The sequence below is a fragment of the Lissotriton vulgaris genome, chromosome 7 (genome assembly GCF_964263255.1).
Source record: "Lissotriton vulgaris chromosome 7, aLisVul1.2, whole genome shotgun sequence".
In the NCBI taxonomy this organism is placed as follows: Eukaryota; Metazoa; Chordata; class Amphibia; order Caudata; family Salamandridae; genus Lissotriton; species Lissotriton vulgaris.
The window spans coordinates 376,764,000-376,787,120 of NC_141695.1; the positions used below are offsets into that span (position 1 = coordinate 376,764,000).

Consider the following 23,121-nt stretch of genomic DNA (forward strand, 5'->3'; position numbering starts at 1 on the left):
GTTGATCCCAATATATTACGTGGAGTCAACAGTTTGTTTTTCCATCAAATATAAAAAAAAAATTCTATAGTAATAATTTCTGTAGGGCGCCGTGTGACACTGGTTCAATCAAACGTCCCAGATTTGGTGATCTTTTATCAGGTTTAAAATGATCAAGTATTATGATTTCTGTAGGGCGCCGTGTAACAATGGTTCAATCGGACGTCCCAGATTTGGTGGTCTTTTCTCTGTATTTATGCAGGTTGAGACGGACCGGCTGCCAAAGGTTCCCGGCGTCTTTTATCTCAATATCTGTAGATTAGGTGGACCGGTTACGATAAGATCCCGGCGGTATCTGAAGTTTCAGCCCAGCATCTGGCAGCCGGTCTGTCTCAACCTGCATAAATACAGAGAAAAGACCACCAAATCTGGGACGTCTGATTGAACCATTGTTACACGGCGCCCTACAGAAATCATAATACTTGATAATTTTAAACCTGATAAAAGATCACCAAATCTTGCTCTTCTCCCATAAAGAGAGAAGATCCCTGCTGACAACGTCATGAAATGTTTCTAGGTTATCATGTGGAGTAATGGGATTAAAAGTAGATTTGGGCCTATGACCTGTTGCACTACATCCTCCTAGCGTCAATCCCATTCTGTCCAGTATCTCCAAATCATCCAAACCACTCACATCTTCTCCGCACAATTCAAAGGCACTTGCTAGGCTGTCAACATCCTGAATCTGTAAAACATTAGACACCTGTGTGCTCCAAACTGTATCATTACTCCCTTGCTCAATCGCACTTTTTTTCTTTAGTAAAAACATTTTCATTAATTTCAATTCACGGACAAACAGGAAAACATCAATTCTGGTTTGGCTGTAATCGAAATTGGCTGTAGGGCAGAAAGTCAATCCCAACTCCAAAACCGATTTTTCAGCCATAGTCAAGGTATGGGAGGAAATGTTAACTATAGTCAAATTGGGCTCACCCATCACTGTTGCTTGTTCTGTCGTGGTGTCTTCCCATGCGACATTGCTCCTCTTGTGTTTCCTCCCCCCACGCCTTGTGGTTTTCCTCTTGTGTGTCCGCCTCTTCCTCTTCCGTATGTTCGGTTTGGTGGTCTTGCCCTTAGTGTCATTGCTGACTGTAAAAAATCATATTCTTCCAAAGGTTTGAAAGATAGTGCACTCCTTCCACTTGTATCCAGTACCTCATCAAGATCTGAGTAGGTTTCCGAGCCTGATTCAGAAACCGTGACATTGCGTTGTTGCCCTGCAAGCTGTTTAAACTGTTTGATTGCCACATCATATTTCTTCCCAAAGGTTAGGATCCGCCCACTGGCATAATCCTGTTTATCTCTTAGGAACTTGCTCTTCTTCTTTTGCTTGATTTCGTCCTCGTATTTATCAAGTCTTTTTTCCATTTGCTCAATGGCTTTAGCTATTTCGTCCTTGGCATCATGTTTGTCCAGCTCTGCTTTAAGTTTCGTAATGTCTGTGATGACCTGTTCCAATTCCAGGCCTGCATACTTTGACAACAGGCCAAGCATGTTCTTGCAGGTCCCTGCCATTAATTCAGACCAATCTTAAATCAGTTTGGGATGGGGGTTCTGGTATGTGGGGGTGATCATGATTCGAAGACCCCTTGGTACTCTCCCAACCTCTATATAGTTATTCAGAGAGGTTACCCCCCACCATTTATTGATTTCTTTCTTCATAAGTTTCTCATACTGGAATAGCATCTGTTTCAATGTTTTATCCGGCGGTGTTATTGCCGTTTCGTTGGTACTCACTGAGCTTGTGTTTGCAGTTTCAGTCTCACAGAATAACGACCGTGCCTCATCCACTCTGCCTGCACGGCGATTTGTGATTGTTGCACTCGCTGTAGTACTGGTATTCGTACTCGTGGTTGTTTCACTCCCCGTGGTGGTCTTGGTGGTTGTTGATGTAGATGCGGCAGCTGCCGCTTTTTGTGCGCCTCTTGTCATACTGTGAGGATGACGTCCCGTTCCCTTGTAGGCACCTGTGTTTGTTTGGTAACATGGGAAAAGGATACCCTGCCACGCTGCCCTCAGAGAATGGTAGCGCGGTACCTCTGCTTTGATCCAAGTCTTTAAACTCCTTCGGTATCGCGTGTGCCACAGCGGTCCTCAACCAGGCAGCGTTAGACGCGGTAACAAGCCACTTCGGTAGCGTGTCTCCGCAGCCCACACCTCCCGGTCACGATCTCCGGCAGCAGCACAGATTTACCTCAGTTCGATTCGGATAGGCGGTCGGAGCAAGTTTCTGTCCGAAGGCCGGTTCGTCGAAAAGTTTCCCGACTTATCTCACTCTCGTCCTCTCGAGGTCGGTGCAAGTCCCGGGTATCGGAAACCCGGTAGTCTATGTGTGAAAGTGCTCCCACAGCAAGTACGTCTCACAGGAACCACAAAAAGACTCTATATATATATATATATATAGACTCTATATATATATATATGCCCCATCACGCTGGCAGCACAGAAGCAGGGCAGGTGTCGAGGTGATGCCCTCATCAAACCTACGGGGAAGTTATTTTTTGTAATTGGGACATTTGAACTTGCGCACTCACTGTAGCAAGATTATGCGCACTACATCATCCAGGATGCCGGGCGGCGGGCTCCGCCCAACTAGGCAGGTGTTTTAACTTCAAGTGCGCATTTGAACAGCTCTTTCAAGAGTCCAGTCAACATGCCACTGAGGAAGAGAGTTCTTACTCTCGAAACGCGTTTGGCCACAGATTTCATGATGCATGCCTCACCAAGCCGCCTGCCAGCATGCTGCCATGCCTTCATGTGAACACTGTTTGCTCCCTGAGGCCGCCCTCGAATAGGGTGCTCCTGCATAGTTTTGGATATATATATATATATATATATATATATATATATATATATATATATATATATATATATATATATATACATAAAACATTTTTATATATCCCACAGCAAAGCAAAGTGCAGTCGCCTTACCCCAGCCTCTGATGACAGCATTCCACGAAGGGATAGCGAATCCCAAACATACATCAATGCTGTATTCTTCCTCACAGTAACAGCATGCCGTGGACAGCATATGTTGCAAAGCGGTATTTATTCAAGGCTTGACAAACACCCTACGCGTTTCGGAGCTTGCGCCCCTTGCTCACGAGTAACTGTGTCAATTTCAATTGTGGTTTAAATAAACAACCATGAAACCTAAAACAATATAGAAATAGTGGAAAGACTATCAAATTAAATCGAGTTTCCTTCATTCGATAAAAAATGAATACAGCATGTCATTAGATTACATTAATCTTAGACACCAGTTGCAGACTTTCACATAACGTGTCATATCAAAACTGTACAAGTACATATGATTACAGAATTGCAGTGACAGAGGATAGTGGTCTTTATCGATCAGATCCTCACATAATTGTACCCATCTTCTAAGCACACATTGGTGCATTAAGGAATGAGCACCATTGTTGGTACACGGCTGTTCCTAACGGGCACGACAATAACTTAACATACCGTGATATGTCGCGATATATCAGTGGGAACAGCCTTAGTAGAGGCACGCAGCGGAAAATATAGCCCAAGTGGGCAATCTCAAAATCAATCAGGTGGTCAGTAGCCACCTTACATGGGTCCGTCAGTAATGCCCAAATGGGCATGAAAAGATTCAATCTAGGGGAACAGACCGAAGTACTTCCTGAGGGGGGACAGATATTTTTAGCTCCAATTCCTTCTTCTCCTCACTGCAATTTACACATTGTCTGTAACAAAACATAAGAAAGAGAAAATTAATAAACATAACTATCATCATGTGGTCACCCAGACATATTGCACAGTGAAGTAAAAAGCACAGATGTGAGGTAAAAAGATAACTACAAAAAACCCTTCTTTGTGGAAGTACTAAAAACATTCTAATGGAGAAAGTTAGATTAATTAAATACTTTCATGTTCAAGACACGTGTTCTAGACCAGACATTAATTCCTGAAACTCACAGGTCACTTCACATACTCATCCTAGGTGGACTGATAATTCTTCATCACAATTGTGACCTATTGGCGCTAATGTCTGATATTGGATTAATAATCTCGACTCTAAGTGCCTAAGGTCTTGTGCCCGGTCTCCTCCCCGTTCAGAAACACCAATAGTATCTAGCACACAAAACGTCAACAAACTACCATTTTCTTTGTGGTGTGTTTTGAAGTGTCTAGCTATTGGGTACTGTTTGTCCCCATGTTCAATAGCACATAGATGTTCGAGAATACGCTTTTTTGCTTTATGTATTGTGCTGACAATATACGATTTCTCACACGGGCAGCTTAGGGCATACACCACATGGTTGGTGTTACACGAAAGATGTTTCACTATTTTGTAAGGTTTACAGTTAAGTGATAGTTTACACTCTTTACAATTCCTACTGAACTTGTATGCTTTGCAGTTTCTGCAGTTGTAAAATCCTTGTAGGCCTGATGTTTTGGCTTCTGGTGAAACTAGGGCTCTACACAATGTATCCTGTAGAGATTTGGCTTTTCTGTATGTGATCTGCGGGAAAGCTTCTACACTCATTGCTACATCTTTGTCTGTTTTTAAGACCTGCCAAAACTTCTTGAGTCCCCATCTTACTTGTTTGGGCTGTCTGTGAAATGTGGTGATAAACCTGACCTTTTGTTCAGGCTCTTCATCTATTTTTTCCTTCAGTGGTAATAACGCCGATCTAGATCTTTTACCAGCCTCTAAGCTGGCTTTCTTTATCATCGGGCGGTTATATCCTCTCTTTAAAAAGCTTTTGGTCATCCGTAACAAACCTTCTTCTGAGCTGCAATTCTGTTTCGCCAGCAGCAGCTCTCCTAGAGGGTTGCTTCGAATAAGGGTGTTGGGATGACAACTCAGGGCATGCAGAAGGTTATTGCCCGCTGCTTCCTTGCGGAACAGGACACATTTAAGTCTATCACCATTCACTGTTAACGGTAAGTCGAGAAATTCTACTTTATCTTTGGCGAACTGACTTGTAAATTTCAGATTTAGAGTATTGTTGTTCAGTGAATGAACTAGTTGCTTAGCCTCACTTTCATTGCTGTTCCAAACATAGAAAATGTCCTCAATATACCTGACAAACATTATAACTTTCTCATTAATGAGGTCAAGCTTACTGACTATTAGCTCCTCTCAGTACCCAGATAGAGGCCTGCGAAGCTAGGAGCAAAGCAGGTCCCCATTGCTGTTCCGAAGGTCTGTCTGAATATCTTATTGTCAAATCTGAAGAAGTTTTGTGTGAGGCAGATTTGCATCATATCAAGTAACATCTCTATATGAAATAGGTATGATAGTGACCTATTTCTTAGCAAATGACGGCATGCTTGTAATCCTAGATCATGTGGCATGCATGTGTATAAACTTGTGACATCCAAACATAGCAATGAATATTCTTTCTTTCATGCAATGCTTTTGATCCATCTCAAGAAGTCTCCCGTATCTTTAACAAATGATGGGAGATTGTGAACTAGAGGCTGGAGAAAGAAATCTACATATCTTGATGTGTTCTCGAGACATCTCCCTCTTGAAGAAACAATCGGTCTCCCAGGGGGGTTGTGATTGTCTTTGTGTATCTTCGGCAGGAAGTAAAGGGTAGGCAATTTTGTAAACTTACAGGCTAAAAAATCATGTTCCTCACACTTCAATAATCCCTATATAATCCCTTATACTGAAAGTCAAAGGGCTATCCCTGGAATGGTTTGTAGATAAGAATACTAACACCAAAATACCGTATTCCTATCTAACTAACGTTAGGACTCCTAAATGCCTTCTGTGAATACCGAAAGTCTTAAAATTAGTATTTTTCTCAGTTTAGTAGTAGTAAAGTTGAGAAAAATCCTAATTTTAAGACTTTCGGTATTCACAGAAGGCATTTAGGAGTCCTAAAATTAGGAGTCATAACTTTACTACTACTAAATTGAGAAAAATCCTAATTTTAAGACTTTCGGTATTCACAGAAGGCATTTAGGAGTCCTAAAGTTAGGAGTCCTAACTTTACTACTACTAAATTGAGAAAAATCCTAATTTTAAGACTTTCAGTATTCACGGAAGGCATTTAGGAGTCCTAAAGTTAGGATTCCTAACTTTACTACTACTAAATTGAGAAGAATCCTAACTTTAAGACTTTCGGTATTCACAGAAGACATTTAGGAGACCTAAAGTTAGGACTCCTAACTTCTGTGAATACTGAAATGAGTAAGTGCCTTCTGTGAATACCAAAATGAGAAAGTGCCTTCTGTGAATACCAAAATGGTAGTAAGTTTAGGATTTTGTCTTAAGTTTGTTCTGTGAATTGGGCCAATGTCTCCAGACGGTGATGTAGTCAATGATGGCTTGTTCAATTCGATTTGAGAGATCTGGCAGGTTGGAAATGGGGCACCAATTTGCTGGGACTCAGGGCAGCGCACATATCTATTTTGAGTATTGCTGCTACAGAAATTTCAGGGATGCTATGTAGTTTAGGTGGATCTCAAGGAAACAAAGGGGTGGAATGTCCACTGTGTTTTAATAGTGTGAGGTCCAAGGTTAGATTTTACGAAATCATATGCTGATTTTTGCACAGAGAAGTAATTCATCATTATGGTGCAGGCTTTATAGGTGGACTGGGGGGGTCAGGTTTTGGAGCACAGGGGGGTACCTGCAATCGAAGAGAGTTTTCCCTAAAGTAAGGATTTCTTTTGTAGCAGCTTTTTTGGCTGTGAAAGTAGCTGGTGCGCGGAGGCTCTGATGTCCAAAGCTGATGATCGCATTGGTTCAGAGTTATATCTGAGAACATTCAAGAGCATGGACTGGGACTCACCAAACAGAGATACATATTAAACTACAAATTGTCAGATGGTGCCTCTGGATGGAAACACCAAGTAGCATTGACAGTGATGGACGCAATGCATTGTCAGGGCTTCAAAGAGACATTTTGGAACTTGATTAATAGTGTAAGAAGGAGTGTGACAAGAAGTAAGAGAGAATAGGTGAGAGGGTGGTTGAGAGTGTAAATGTGTCCATGAAGGTAAATGTGCCGGGTGTGAGTAAAAGGCAGTCTTAGAGCACGATTAGTGAGTGTGGTCCTACATCTCGGAAAGCGTTGTTGTTTGTTGGCTCGGCTTGTCTGGGCTCTTTCTACTCTGAGAGAACCCACAAATGCAAGTGAACGGAAGACACGTGTATTTAATGGCATCAATGAGAAGCAGCTTTAAAATGACTGGAAACAGACTGATGTCTGGGGGCAAAAGGCTTCTGGGTTTATTTGCATGTGTGACTAGGATGACTGAGCTAAGTACAGGAGGAGTTAGAGGTGTGATAAAGTAGTGAGGATCATTACATAATTTGTTTTAAAAAAAACAAGTGCAAGGACCTTGTCAAAAGACCACTGCAGCTTGCACCTCCCATTGCCAGGGTGAGCATAACCAATGACAAGTCAGACTTTTTATACATTAAAATTTACTAATACTTGCTACCAAAGCTACTCTTTTATGCTTTGGTTGGCAGGTAGTAGTAATTTTTAATGAATACAGAAGATTCAACAACTGTTGTTGTATTCATCACAAAATTAGGCAAACAGCACCACTATGTGGCTGGAGTTGGTGTTGACAATTAAGGCAATTGGTGTTGACAATTAAGTGCTGGTGCCAAGCACCGGAAACTACTGGTTCAAATTAAGTACTGGAGAGAATGCTGGTAGGTAATTCTGCTTTTGAAAGTTATCTTCCAGAGTTTAGAAGGCAGCCATGAGTGTTAACTATATGTCATTGCCTAAGAGGCCTGGTATCTTTCTGCCAGATCAGAAATAACAAAAAGATGTTGCTGACCAACAATCTGAAATTTCATGAAAGATGAAACAGAAAGGTTACACATTTCAAAAACACCCAAATATCAACCCAACACGAGGACAGGGTTAAGTATCAAAAAATGAATCTGGTGAATGCTAAGTAGGATGATAATAAAAAATCAGATGTACACTGGGTGGGAAAAGTATGGGGAATGGAAGCTGTTTTGAAAAACACTGTAAGCTGTGAAATCAATTAGTGGCTGTCAGACACAAAGCTACAGCAGTACCAGGCAGAGAGTGATGAAATGGACTGGCAACCCCCATTGATGCCTCTCAGTGGCTTTCTTTGATCTCATTAGAACAAAATACAGATAAAGTGTTACACGTGTGCACCAACCTACATGACATGAACTTATGCATCTCAAAAGATAAACACACCAAAACAGTTGACTACTGTACAGTATGTCAAAAGGTGTTGAACACCACACTTGTCCTATAGGGATGACTTAATACAGTTGCATTGTAAGTGGTGCCCACTGACTTCATCTACCTTACTTGCTCCATTTGAGGCTTTCTGGTTTACGCTCATGAATTACAGTGGGGCCACTGCCACAGTGGAGTTTCAGTGACAAATCCAATCACTGTTCGATGATACGTAGAGTCAGTTCTACTTTCAGGATGATGTTTTAGTTCAAGCCTGAGCAGAAGGGGAGCATACAGTGTTGAAGAAATTAAAGGTCTGCAAATGGAACATCAAGACAGAAATAAGCCAGGTCATCCAATCGAGGTCACACCATTGGAAGTCACAGGATGTAACCAGAGGAAGTTTGGATTTGAGTCAAGACCTAGCATGATCCACCAAGCATTAAGGAAGAATTTCATTCTTTCCTGGCGCTGACGGAATATTACCCATAATTAACTAAGTCTTTGTGGATAAACATGCTCAGGTGTTGAGTCAGTTGGTAGCAAACAGATGAACATGTTTATGGTATCAGCATTACCGAGGAGCATTTAATAATCTGAAGGGGAACATGGGCAAAAGGCCCTCCTGACCCTGCTTTGATGTTTGAGGAAAAACCTGACTGACCTTGAAAACAAGTGACATATGAATAGTGTTAGTTGCAGAGAGGGAGTTACAGGCATCACTGTATCCAATTGGGCTCTAATCAGAAACCATTAAATTATCTGGTCTCAATCAAAAGATTTGATCATAAGTTCCATGGATGCTGCTGTGATGTGGATTGTATGGCAAATGTTCAGATTGCGATAGACCTGTGGCTTTCACACCTGCATTTGAAGAGAAGAGGCTTTAGATATTATGGTTGTAAAGAAGGACATGTGGGTGTCAATGGTAGAAGTGCATTTTAAAACTGCTCCTAATGAGAAATATTGAATTGGGTTGGTGGAAAAAGGCGCCAGCCTGTTCCCATTATGTCAATTTACATAAGATGCGTGTTAGGTCTAGCAATGAATAGCACCTCATGCCAGGGTAAAGGATGAGTGCTTGGCAAGTCCTTGAGGGGGATAAGATTAGGCCTGTTGTATCTCTCTGCAAGTAAAATAGAAGCTGACTGGAGTTGCACAGGAAGAACATATTGTGTGAGGACGCATTACAAGATAGATCTAATAGATGTATAAGTGACCAGAGATGGGCTGTAGGTGGAGAAAGTAGACAAATAATTTATAGCACGAGGATGTCATTAGACTTTTTCTAGAAATGTGAAACATGTACTCATAATTAGTTTGGGGTAGGGAGCATCTAAAATAATACCCTATATGTTGCGATCAGAGAGGCTCCATGTGTCATGATTTGATGTTTATTTATTTAGATGGTTTTGTATAGCGTGAATATGGCCCTTGTAGGTATCAGAATGTTTTACGAGGGAAACATAGGGCAAAGAATAACATGCAACAGTTATTGTGCCCTGATACACATAGATACAAAAGTGCATGCATAAAAACATAAAACACAGCAAGCATCAAAAACAGAGATGGCCAACATCCGTCTTGCGGGTAACGGAAATGATCATGCGAGTTTACTCATGAGTAGAAACTTCACTTCTTTCTTGAAGGAGGCAGTATAGGGGTTAAGTCTGGTTTCTTAGGGAAATGTGTTCCAGAGCCTCAGGACAATCCCAGAGAAGGTTCAGTTGTATGTTTTCTTTTTGGAAAATCTCTGTTGTCTTCATAAGAAGCGTGCTGGAACTCCTGGAGGATCTATCACCACCAGAGAGCACCAATTTCTGAGCCAGATATCTCTGGGTATTGTAATAAAGGGCTTTGTGAGTCATGCAAGCAGTTTTCAATTGAATTCTTGCTTTATATGGGAGCCAATTGAGAGCTCTAAGATCAGGGGAGATGTGGCAGTTTCTTTTAGATCCCTTGAAGAGCCTAGTAGCCGAATTGAGGGTAGCTCTTGGAGGAGCAGTTGTAGACCTGGGAAGTCCACAAAGGGTTGCACTCCCATAATCGAGCCTAGGGATTGCCAGAGCATGTACTGCCAATTTGAAGTCATTAGGGGGAGGAAGAGTTTTAATTTCCATACAGTGCTCATTTGTATGTTTGCTCCTTTTGTTGCAGCACTGATATGCTTCTGCATGTTTAGATTCATGTTGAGTGTTATTCCCGAGATCTTTCTGAGTTGATAACTTGAGGCTGTCAGTTAAGAGCTGTAAGTTGTTTCATCCAATTCTCTAAAATGGGTGTCTGACTGGGAGGAGAAATCAGGAGGAATTCAGTCTTCAGGGTGTTTAGTTTGAGGTGGTATTCTGCAACCCAAGACTGAGTTTTTTGTTGAGTTCAGTTAAGAGATCTAATGTCCTATGGGGGAAGAGACCTTAGGTACCGTTTTGTATCGTCTGCGTACATGTGATGATGAATGTTGGATGAGCTAAGAATTTCGGTAGGTGGTTCCATAAATAGGTTAAAAAGAGTGGGTGAAAGGGAGGATCCCTGCGGGACTCCTAAATTGACTGGGATGGACTTAGATAGAGATTGATTGACATTGAATCTTTGAGATCTGTTATGGAGAAATTTACCGGTGTCGAATGCTGAAGATAGGTCAAGAAGGATTAGGAGGCAAACTTAATTTTCGTCTGGAATTTTTAGCGCATCAGCCACTATGTGAGTCTGACCCGATTCAGTACTGTGCCTTGAGCGGAAGCCAGATTGGCAATTGTCCAGAAGGTTGAATTGTTCAATGTGGTTGCAAAGTTGGACGTGTGCACATTTTTCCAGGAGTTGTGCCAGCGTTGAAATGTTAGAGATCAGGCGTAACTTGTTTAAGTCTGTGTGGGCCGTTGATGTTTATTTAGGATGGGGGACACTTGCCCTGATTTTAAGCTTTCTGGCATAATGCCTTGAAGTAGAGAGGAATTAACAATCTTGGTCCATAATGGCAGTATCAAAGATTTGATCTTATTGAAGAAATTAGTGGGCTGAGGATCGATAAAGTGGCTGAGGGTTTCAATGATGTAACAATTTTAAGGATTGCACCTTCATTAAAGGTTTTGAAGGAAAACCATGAGGCATTGTTTTTGAGGGTGCGTCCTGATGGACAAATGGTTATGGCCGCCAGAGCGGGGGAAAGGGTGTCGTTAGGAAAGAGAGAATGATGCTTTAAAGCCATCTGCAGATATATCTTCATGTTTTCGGTCTTCTCACAGAAAAAGAAGGCAAATTCTTCACAACTAGGTAATGAGCTGGGTCCCGCTTGGGGGGGGAGGGGGGCTTTTTATTGTGCTTTAACTAATTCGATTAGTTTCTTGGGTTGGTTTTTACCTCAGTCTAATTGGTTCCTAAAAAAGTTTGCTTTCGACTTTCTGATGTTTTTGTAGTAGGTGTTCCCAGTAGCTCTTAGAAACTTGAGGTGATCAAGGAACGGGGAGGCTCTCCACCGACGTTCAATTAGTCTTAAGGTACATCTATCTGAAATGAGGCTGCCATCATACCTGTGTTTGGAGTCTTTAGGGGACAGTCATTTTAGTTGTAGGGGGCAACTGATTCTAGGATAGTTGTCATGGAACTGAAGTAGAAGTTTGTAAGACCCTGTACATCTGATAAGTCCTCCGGGGAAGGAGGAGAGGTTGCCACTGAGAGATATAAGTAGATTGATGTTACCATTTTTTAAGCCCCTTTTCCATATTTTAGGTTTCATTGGTTGAACTGAGTTTAGTCTTATAGCTTCATTAATGAGGAATGTAATTAAGTAGTGGTCCGACCAATCACAAGAGAGGTTCAATTCCAGTTGAATGGAATCGGCCTTGGCAATAACAAGACCTCAGATTAAACCCATATCATGTGTAGGGCTGTTGCAGATTTGATTCAAGTCAAGGTCCAAAAGGAATACTTTGAGGCTGTTCACAGCAGAGCCGTTTAGATTATTTCAATGTAGGTTGCAATTGACAAGGAAAATTTGGGAGCCTTGTTGTCCTGTATTTGTAGTAATGATATCCATAAACTGTTCAATCTTGTGTCATAGATCCAAATCAGTTCTTCCTTGCTGGGGTGTAGAAAAAGTATGCATTTTGACTAAAAGTATAGAAGAGGGTTATAGTAAAGCAGGAAAACTGCAACTCAAATTATGATGCCACGTGCAAGATAGAACGTTCCATGCTGAGATGCGTTTACTGTACCCAATCCTAGATATGTCGACCAGGGTTTGACTTTGTATCAGTCGCTTCCATCGGTGTGAAATGATGGTAGGGAATTGGTCGTGCATCATGATGTGAGTCTGTGGGGAAAAAGTTAAGGTTGGATGTGTAGGGTGGAATTGGAGTGTGGAGTGGTAGTAGAAGGCGTGGTGTGGACTGTATAGTTGCATCAATTTTATCTTCAGAGGAAACAAAATTGATTATGTGAGTCCTGTTCAGTGAAGAGTAGGACATGTTAGGTGGAAGAAGGCATCTATACATGTCAAACACCCATATTTGTATCTTCCTGAATAAAACGGTGAACTAATTTAGAGTTAGTGCATTGTGAGTGGGATGCTGCATATGAACAAAAGCTTGTAGTGTGAGGGTTAGGAATTTCTTTGTATGTGGTTATTTATTTATTTATATATATATCTATATCTATATATATATATATATATATATACTTATATATATATATATATATATATATATATATATATATATATATATATATATATATATATATGTGTGTTAATGTTAAAAATGCTTATATAGCGCATGGCTACCCCAGCAACGGAGCGTCCCAGCGCTTGCAGACCGCTTGAAAGCAAGGCAACCTAACCCAAGGAGATGACATGAACGCTACTTAGAAACCCTAGGTAGTAGGAAACAGCCAGGTTTTGATTTGCTTTCTAAATGACAGATAGTTATTTGTAGCACGCACCTCCGGGGGGATCGAATTCCACAGTTTCGGTGCCAAATACCTGAAGGAACGGCCGCCAGCTCTGCTACTTCGGATTTTAATGGTACAGGCAAGGTGAAGGTCCGCTGAGCGGAGGGCACGTATGGGAACATAAGAGGAACACAGACCTCGCAAGATTAGGGGACCAGAGCAATGAAGGATTTTATGAATTAGACAAAGGGCCTTAAATTGGATACGTTGTGTCACAGGTAGCCAGTATAGGCGCCGCAGAATATGGGAAGTATGACAGTGTTTGGGCAGGGCAAACAGAATGCGGGCAGCTGCATTTTGGGCCCTTTGGAGTCTGTTGATGGCTGTCCGGTTAGAGCCCAGCATTAATACGTTACAGTAGTCTATGTGCGATAGAACAAGGGCTTGGATAATTGCCTGGCGTACAGGTGGTTCAAAAAAGTCTATAGTTTCTGTAGTTGGAGATCATTGTTGTGTCATACTGTATTTGTTTTTATTCTTATAAATAGTATCAAGAAGAAGATGAATTTCCAATCTGGAGTTATGGCATATTATTTGTGTAATGGTGATGGAGGAACATGGGGAATCTGAGGAGGGAGGTGGCCTGGTGGTTGAGAAAAATAATTGCTTTCCAGCTTGGGAGCTGTTTGTGGTGAACTGTTGTGAGAACTAAAATGTGGAGAAGATTACCTGGCCTATGCCTATTTCTGAAAATTATATATTATTTGTTTATAGACGTTTTCTACACGTCAGCTCTCCCAGGGTCCCAGAGATAGTCAACAGGGGAAAAGTTTACAAGCTTTTCCTGTCTGGAAGAAGAAGTTTCCAAGGTAGTGTGTTTAACATTTGTTGATTGCTATAGAGTACGTGAACAGAGCCCAGTGGCTTTGTAACAAGCCAAAAACCACATACATTAGCTGCTAGCCCCGGCTCACCGACAGTGGGCTAATTAAGGGAACTGAGTGGCTTGTATGGGTAGGTGGAAATTAGTATGGATTATGCTTTCTATTATGAAGAGATGCCAGATTCGAGGAAGTCCCTAGACCATTGATAGGCAATTGTATTAGGATTGTCTGCATAGGCAGACAATCCTAATGGAGAAGTGTGGCTCAGTGGTTAGAGGCGGCAGACCCGGAAGCTGGGATTGACCGTGGACCAGGGTTCGATTCCCCGCCTCGGCGGGTCTCGGGCCCAAAATTCCACGGCCTCGACAATTCTCGCTCCGGTGCCTACTCGACTCACGGGGTCTCACTCTGCAACTCTGGGCAATAGCTTGCTTAATCTCCACGACGGCCCCTCGCGGCGGGATGCCTGGCTTTCACCCTGTGGACACCCTGCCGGGGCCTCTCACAGGGGAATACCAGGACGGGTTCCCTATGCAAGCGCCAGGATGCCCTTTGGGTGACAGGTTGCGCTATATAAGTACACCTACATTTACATTTACAGGCGCCTGCTGTGTTCAAGGTATCAGTTAACTCAAAAATGGCTAAAGCGATTGGTACTGAACATAGCCAGGAGAGATGGAAGAGAAGCCACCCTTATACGGCTAAGGTACAGGCACCCATAATATAGGCAGCAACCACGTACATTTAAGAAACTGGGGACCTAAATTATACATTGTCGGATGGGGTTACCTTCGTCAGGGTAACGAGGTAAATCCTCCATTACCGTGATAGAGTCCCCACTGGCCAAATTTAGAAATGACTGCCGTTCAGAAGTATTGGCAGGAAATGCTGTCAAAGTGGTTTCTGCCAATGCTTTTTTAAGTTTGGCTCATGGCTCCCTCAACATGATGGAGCCACCTGTCAAACATATCGTTTTTTTATTTTCACAAAAAAAATCACGAAGCAGAATTTTCTTTTTGAATAAAAAAAAAAAACAATGCCCCCTTGCCATGAGACTTATCACCCATGGCGAGGGGGGCATCAGAAGGTTTTTGCTGCCCCTTGCCTCCAAGGCTTTAGTGGCAGTGACGGGCAGTGGAAACTGACCTGTATGTCCGCCCATCCATATTATGTGACTCGACACAGAAGTCAGCATCTTATGACCCTTGCTCTGTCGGGCCATCAGAGGGGTGCAACCATGGTGGAGACTGAGTAGTCTCTGCCATGATTTCCCTAAATGTCCGCCCACATTTAAATCAGGTGGGCGGACTGTCATGTTCGCAATAAGGATAACCCGTCGCTGCTCCAATAGAGTATCCTTACTGCCAAAATATAAATCAGGCCCTAGATTTCTACAGTGTTTGACGGAATAACAGGGTATTTATTTCTTGCAGTTTTCAAGTACTTTGAGACTTTTTCTGCTGCAAGTTCCACCTGCAGAAATTCAATAATCAATCAATGGAGGGAGGGCAGCGTTGTGAGGTGATGCTGTGCTCGTCGTTGCCATAGTAACACCCAAGCTGCTCATTTCAGTTGTCCATCTGTTTTCATGACATTTGTTTTTCATTCATTCATTCTTTCTCCCATGTTTTTGTTCCTCACCATCGGCTTTCCTTTTCAATGTCAAAGGTCATGGCAGTAAAGGTAGGTACTCATACCCATCCCACCATCCCATGTCTGGACTGAACTGTGGTCTTAGTTTACAAATTCCCACTTTCCCGAGTTACCTGTGAGATGTAATGTGTTACTGTTGATGACCAAAAGATTATAATATAGAGGAATATTGCCATTTCTGGAATTGTACGCAGCAAAAATGCGATAGGTATATTATCCCTCCATTTGCAGTCGCGGGACACAAGATAACTTTATTGTCTTCCGCTTACATACACAATTGTAATCCTCAATAGGGTAAGGTATGATTTCTTGCTACTTTTGTTCCTACAATTCCTTATTTTAGCCTTTATATATTTGCATGATATAAATTGGATCCAGTGAGAACTTTTTATACAAATGAGAAAATAACCACTGGGCCTGTACCAATAACCGCAACGTCGTGGAGAGTGTAAAACGAGTGATGCACACTTGTAGTGACTCAGACCTAGCCTCACCTGCCTTCCAGTGGCCTTTCGAGGTATGATATGATTCTCAATCGTCAGTTCTTTAAAAAGCAGGTACTGTCAGTCTCTGAGAACCTTCATGCTCCAACAATCTACTGCGAAGCTAATTAATTCTACCACTTGATTACACCACCTTGTTGGTTCTCATGACAGCCCTTCCACTTTCAGGAAGAGCTTTCATGAGAAAGGCAGGACATCCTAAGGATGTCTTGCCTTGAGAAAAGATCCATCAGATTCCGGTTTCATAAAGGCTGCATGGGGATATATAGCATCATGCCTCTGAAAACCTAAGGGGGATATTCACAAGGATGTGGCGTTTCCCCGTGCCATGGCGCTAAGTTTCACTACTTAGCGTCAACCCAGGCACCCTTGCACCAGAGTGCAACGGTGTCTGCAAGCAGGGAGGTTTGTTTTTGTACAGGATGGTGTCGCTTCCAGCACATAAACAAACCTAAAATGCCAGTTTGTAACTTACATGTGTGCTGCCTCATGCAGCACCCATGTAAGTTACAAACCGGCATTTAAAAAAAAGGTTTGTTTATGTACAGGAAGGGACACCTTCCTGTACATAAACAAACCATGACATTTTGCATTTTCCATGTGTGCTGCACAAGGGAGCACACATGGAAAAAGTAAAAGGGAGGAAAAATAAAGCATTTCTCCTCGTATAACCAACTTAAGACCAGAGTTTCCTGCTCATAATTTTGGCTCTACCTCCTAATAACGCTGCCCTTGTGATTAATGGGCAGCGTCAAAATCAATGGGTGTTGCAGTGGAACAGCCACCACAACACCCACTGCTCACTCCTTTCACAATAAACACAGCGTGAAAGGGGGCCTTATTCACAAGGCAGCGTTAAGCCAGGTTACCACCCCTGTATGACACAGTCATAAGAAAGATCTTGCTACCACATACTGTATACTACAGCTACTGAGGAAATGCTAAATAGTTGGTAAGCTTAAGGAGAATGATGTAGACATTCTTCATGTGCAGGCTGAATATATATTTTCCTGCCCCTTTCTCAGCATATTTTTCTGTGTCTCTATCAAAATCTACGTCAATGTGTCTGTTGTTGTTTCCGCCCGTCCATACATAGAAATTAATTTGTCTTTGTCTAGCTATCTATATACATACTGATCGTTCTTCCATTAAATCTTTGGACCACCATATATGTATCCATCTCTCAGTATTTCTGTCAGTCCATCTGTACACCGTATACCTTTGTACATCTTTCCATCCACCCATTTATTCATCCATCTATTTACATATCTACCTGTTTCTCCATCTATCTCTCCATTTAACTCTACATCAGTCAAGTCACCTATCCTTCCAACTTTATATCACTCCTTTAATCTGTCAACCCATCTGTCGGTCACTCTTTCCACTTGTCTGCTTGTCTCTCCATCTTTCTCACCCTCTCTTATCTGCCATCTGTGTCTCTGTCTCTCCATCTAACCATCTGTCGGTCCTGTCTTCTAAGCTATCTCTACATCTATCTCTTTCCCTTTATCTGTCTTTCATTCTGTCATTGCATCTGTCTATCCATCTGCCTTGTCGCCTATATACATATATATCTCTCTGCACATATACTCTCCACCTATCTCTCCCTCCAGCTGTCTCTCCATCTATCACTCCATCTGTCTCCTTGTCTGTCTCTAGATCTGCCTATCTCACTCCCTCTAGCTGTATTTAAATCTCTCTCCACCTCCAGCTGTCCGTTTGAATCTCCCTCCCTCCCATACTCACCCGCGTTGACCCGCGCAGACCCATGCACCCTTGCGCCCACTGACACCTGCTCTTCCTCCATGCAGTTCCTCCATGGGCCCTGGCAGCCATCTTGATTGTCGCAGGCCTGCTGCTCCTCTGCTGCTGCTTCTGCATCTGCAAGAAATGCTGCGGCAAGAAGAAAAAGGGAAAAAAGGGCAAAGACAAGATGAAAGCCCAGATCAACATGAAGGAGGTGAAAGACCTGGGCAAGAGCTACATCGACAAGGTAAGGGTTGCACCACAGTGGTATGCTTATTTGCACCCACTTGGGACGATTCATTAATATATGCCTGCTTCAAGGACAGGCCTGCAAAGGGGAGATTGTCAGGTGTGTTAGTTATTGCTCTGGGAACAGCACTGTTACTGTGAAAGCATTAAACAAAATGCTTTATTGAACATCCATTTAACGTTTTGTTCGTTTAAGGAGGCTAAATAGCCTACAAATGTATTCAGCACTGTGAATTACGGGAAATATATATATCTCAACCAACAAGCTTCTCGATATCCTCAAGCATGAGCCACACCGATCCAAGTTTGTCAAAGCGTATTTATTTTAGGGCAAAAAGACGCGTTTCGAGCTATCCAGCTCTTGGTCACATGATCTCAGTTCAGAGTTCAAAGTTTATATACATTGTGGTAAAACTAAAGAAAAGACTTAGGATTCAAATAATCCTCCAACATAAGCATGAGTATTACAATACATTTCATTCTGTATATGTATTACTATTCTTTAAATTATTGTTGTTACAATTGCTTGTACAAAATATTTTAGATAACACTCTGTACACAGACAGTGAATTTGCATGTTGCGTAATGCAAAACATAAACAGCGGTGACCGGGTTTAGTACCCTGTACTTTGTCACTAAAACTGTATTCTCTCTTCGCCAGTAATTCCAACCACTAATTAGGAACTAAAAAATGGCTAATACTGAACACATGTTGATGTATACATAGTTAAGTGAGTGCTAAATATATATCCCACAGTCCTTGCAGCTCCTACTGGGAGATTCGCCCGTTGTACAGTGGCGTGACAATCCAGTAGAGCTAAACTGGCATCTGATTTTCAAAAAACGCTTCAGTAATATGTGCTCTCAGGTTGGGTCTAGAAAGGCAAGACTTATTGCTCTTGGTAACGCGTTTCAGAAGATAAACTTCCTTGATCACACACAGAAACATGTGACTGTGGATATGGTCAAAGAAAACAGACTGTGATTACAGATGCTTGTTACTGCACAACGTAAATATGGTGGCTCTTTTGTAATAGCAATAAATTGCATAACATGAAGTATATATACTGAATGCAAACATATTTTCACATAAGGACTGTATATAAACTCAAAATAACAGTAGAAAAAAGAGAGAAATAAGACTACATAAGCAATTTTGCTCTTAAATCTAATCCAGGATAGACTGTGTATGGTCAACTCCATTACGACTAGTGATATCATGTGGCAGCCTTGCATGGGCTCAACAGAGGGTAGAATTCCCAATATTGTTTACTCATGTAGAGAGATGTAGCTGTGATCAGGCTAAGATAATGATACCAAGTGGTGGAAGATCACATTGTAAAATAAGCATGGTACAATTTATTACGTGCAAGTGCACGGAAAATCATGCTGTCTCACGGTGAATGTGCAGCCACAAGATACTGTATATCACAGTAAAAAATAGTATACTCGCCAAGTGGCAGAAAACTACACTTCTAGTCCAAAAAGTCACAACATGTTTAAACATATCAGTTAATAAAGTGAAAAAAGTGAAAAGATATCCTTATCTATCTGTTGAAGGTGTACTGCCAATCAGCAGGGAAGAAAAGGGTAGGTAGCCCGTGAAGTGCCCGTAGTGAATCGTGAGCCCCTTCCTTTCTTTCTGTGGAGAGAGAAAATGGAAAGAAAGGATAGAATATATTAAGGGATTAAAATTTAGACACAAATATACATGTCAGTGTACAATTTAAAAAAAAACATTTGCATACAGCATTTAAATCTACAGTATTGAAGAGACAGGGACTCCTGATACCTTGGATGATATCTAACTATTCTTCAATAAGATGTATAGCTAATTCCTCATCCACGTTATGTCCCTTAGGGGTACGAGTTTTAAGATCAAGAATCTGTTTGGATTCTTTTTTCCTTAGTCTAAGTTCTCTGTTCCCTCCCCTCGGACCTACTAGTATTTGTTCTATGGCATAGTAGCTTAGGAGTGAACTGTTTGACATGTGGTAATCGGCAAAATGCCTAGCGACTGGGTAATGGGGATCCTTGTTAATGAACGCTCTAAGAAGTTCCATGACCCTCTTTTTTGCCATCAGTGTAGTGCTCCCTACATATCGCATTTTACAGGGGCATTCTAGAACGTAAATGACATGTGTTGTACTACATGTGAGAAATTGCGTAATCGTTCAGTTTTTGGAGTTCGGAGTACTGAACTCCTTCACCATGTTACTGGTACTGTTGCCACAGGGATAAAATCCCTTAAGGTTGTGCGTACTACTGTTATGTTTTTCAGTGATGTCACTGTGCATGAGTATTTCTCTAAGACTACGTCCTTTATGGTATGTAATCTTGGGTCTTTCACTGATGGCCGGTCCCACTATAGCGTCGCTTTTGAGGATATTCCAATTTTCTGTCAAATTTTGTTCACTTTGTGTGATTCCCTATTAAATGTAAAGATCACCCTAGTCTCAGGAGATTCGGTGTGTGTCTTTTCCTTGGTTTGCAAGTACTTTGTCTGTTAGTATTCCTGACTTTGGACACCGCTCTGTCTAGTACCCAATCCGGGTATACTCATGTTTTGAACCGAGATACCATTATTACTTCTTCCTTGAAATACGTTTCATCAGTGCTACAGGTTCTTCTTGCTCTCAGCAGCTCCCCATATGGACTACTCCATTTAAGGGTATTGGGTGTCTGCTGAGAGCATGCAGAAGACTTTTGCCTGCTGTTTCTTTCCGTAATAACCTAGTTTCTTTGGTGTTGCATGTGGCTCTGATTTTAACATCTAGGAATTCAATCTCTTCCCTGCTTATGGAATGTGTAAGTGTGATGTTATAGGGATTAGAATTGAGTCTGAGAACAAACTCCTTTGCTTCCTGTTCACTTCCCTTCCATATAAGAAACAGGTCGTTGATGTAACATAGCCAGACTGCAGTTTTCTCAAGGTCATTGATGTGTTGTGTGGAGTTTTGAATCTCCTCCTCCCATAGGCCCAAGAACAGGTTGGCAAAGCTCGGGGCAAAGCAAGTGCCCATTGCTGTCCCTAGTACCTGTCTGTAGAGTTCCCCATCAAACATGAAAATATTGTTTTGAAGACAAAGATACATCATCTCAATAATCATGTTTGTGTGTTTGAGATACTCAATGTTTCTTTCCTTAAGAAAATGGATGCATGCATGAACCCCTTGATCGTGATCAAAGACCGTGCACAAATAGGAAATGTCCATGGTGAGGAACAAATACTCTTTTTCCCATTGAATGCCTTCAATTTTGTTCAGAAAATCTTTTGATTCCTTGACATAGGAGGGGAGTGTGATTACATATTTTTGCAAGAAATGGTTAACGTACTTAGAGATGTTTCTACAACACTACCAATAGATGACACAATAGCTCTATCAGGAGGGATGTCTGGTAGAAAATATATTATGGGGAGTTTTGAATAGTCTCTTTTCAGAAATAGATACTCATCCCATGTAATGGTTTCCTCCTGTTGACATTTAGAGAGTTTCTCCCAGATATTTTGGATACTTTCATTGTACATTTTAGTATTACATTTGCTGTAGAATACTCTGTTGCCAAGTTGTTTATGTGCCTCCTCTATGTACATTACTCTAGTAAGAAGCACAATATTTCCCCCTTTGTCAGCTGGGCGGATCACAATTTCTTTGTCCTCTGCTAATGTTTTGATGATATCTTTTTGCTTTATGGTACGATTAAAGGATTTTGAACCCCTAAAATTCGGTTTCTGATGTTTGCATTCAAGAAGGGCTTTGGTTATCACATCATGGAACGTATTGATATTGTCATGCGGTAGGTTGGGGTAAAATGTGGAGCGGGGTCTGAAAGTAGTGGAGGTCACTTTATCTGTGGTTATAGTGATAATAATGCTATCCTCCATTTGGATCCCTCTGGTCATGGCCCTCTCGGAAGATTCAAGTTCTTGTAATGTTCTGAGTGTGTTGGCATCGCCTACAGTGGGATAATTAAAGATGGTACTGGTGGCACTAGCTTCCTCACTGTTGCCAACCACTTTGTTACTTTTCAAATTGTGCCATTTAGTAAGTTTCAGTTTCCTTATAAATTTGAATATGTCTATACATGTATTCGGGTAATTAAACATTTCGGTAGGACAAAATGTCTGGCCAAGGCATAATGTTTTCTTTTCTAAAAAGGATAGCCGACGGTTGGAAAGATTGATGACTGTCTTATATATATATATATACATATGCATGTGTCATTTATCTTATTTGTGGTTAAGAATAGAAATCTATACTTACCTATATATATGTACCTTCTCAATATTTTGGCAGGATATTAAAAACTCAATACTGTGTAGAATACCACAACACCTGAACCTAATCACAGAATATGGTTTGGGTTAGCTGAACTGGGGCATGTCCAAATTTCAATCGTATCAGCTTGACATTTGAGAATGTGCATTTGCTGCCATTTGGTTAGCAAGAATAACAAGTATTGAAGTAATGCACTGAGGATTTGGTGCTTCAGGATTCCTGCCACCATTACAGCATGGCCCACACAGGAAGTAAATACATAAAAGGGTTAAATTAGTAATATATGTAGAATTAAGCAACTTAGAAGTACCTCATTGAGAAAACTGCTGGTGCAAGAACTCAAGATAACCCCTCCCCCACTGGCATCCAACTGAAAAAAAGTAAAAAGCACAAAAGAGGTCAGTGGGTACTTATAGAAATATATAAGGGTTCTAATTACCCTTTATTACCTGAGGTGAAGTGCACAAAGAATATGACAATACACAAGGACTTTAAGTGCACTTTTCCCCTTAGTTCTGGTGGCCAGTATAGACGCCCAAAGTAAAAAGAAAATTTGAAAAAAACAGATTCAAAACAGTGAACCACACAAAGCACTTCAGTCATGGCATTCTGGATAAAATGCAGCCTAGCCTACGGGGAGATCCTCAGGAGTGAGTTGCTGTAGTGAAGGAGGGTTCTAGTAATAATAGCTACTATATACCAAGATTCT

At 41.5% G+C, this 23,121-nt stretch overlaps 1 protein-coding gene across 1 annotated transcript in view; it reads left to right on the plus strand.

Moving 5' to 3' along the window:
* SYT5 (synaptotagmin 5) overlaps positions 1-23,121 on the plus strand; it is a 535,210-nt gene that overhangs the window by 326,946 nt on the left and 185,143 nt on the right. Inside the window, exon 3 of the mRNA XM_086930314.1 lies at positions 17,949-18,130. Coding sequence (XP_086786440.1) covers positions 17,949-18,130 — 182 coding nt within the window. The remainder of the gene's footprint in view (positions 1-17,948; positions 18,131-23,121) is intronic.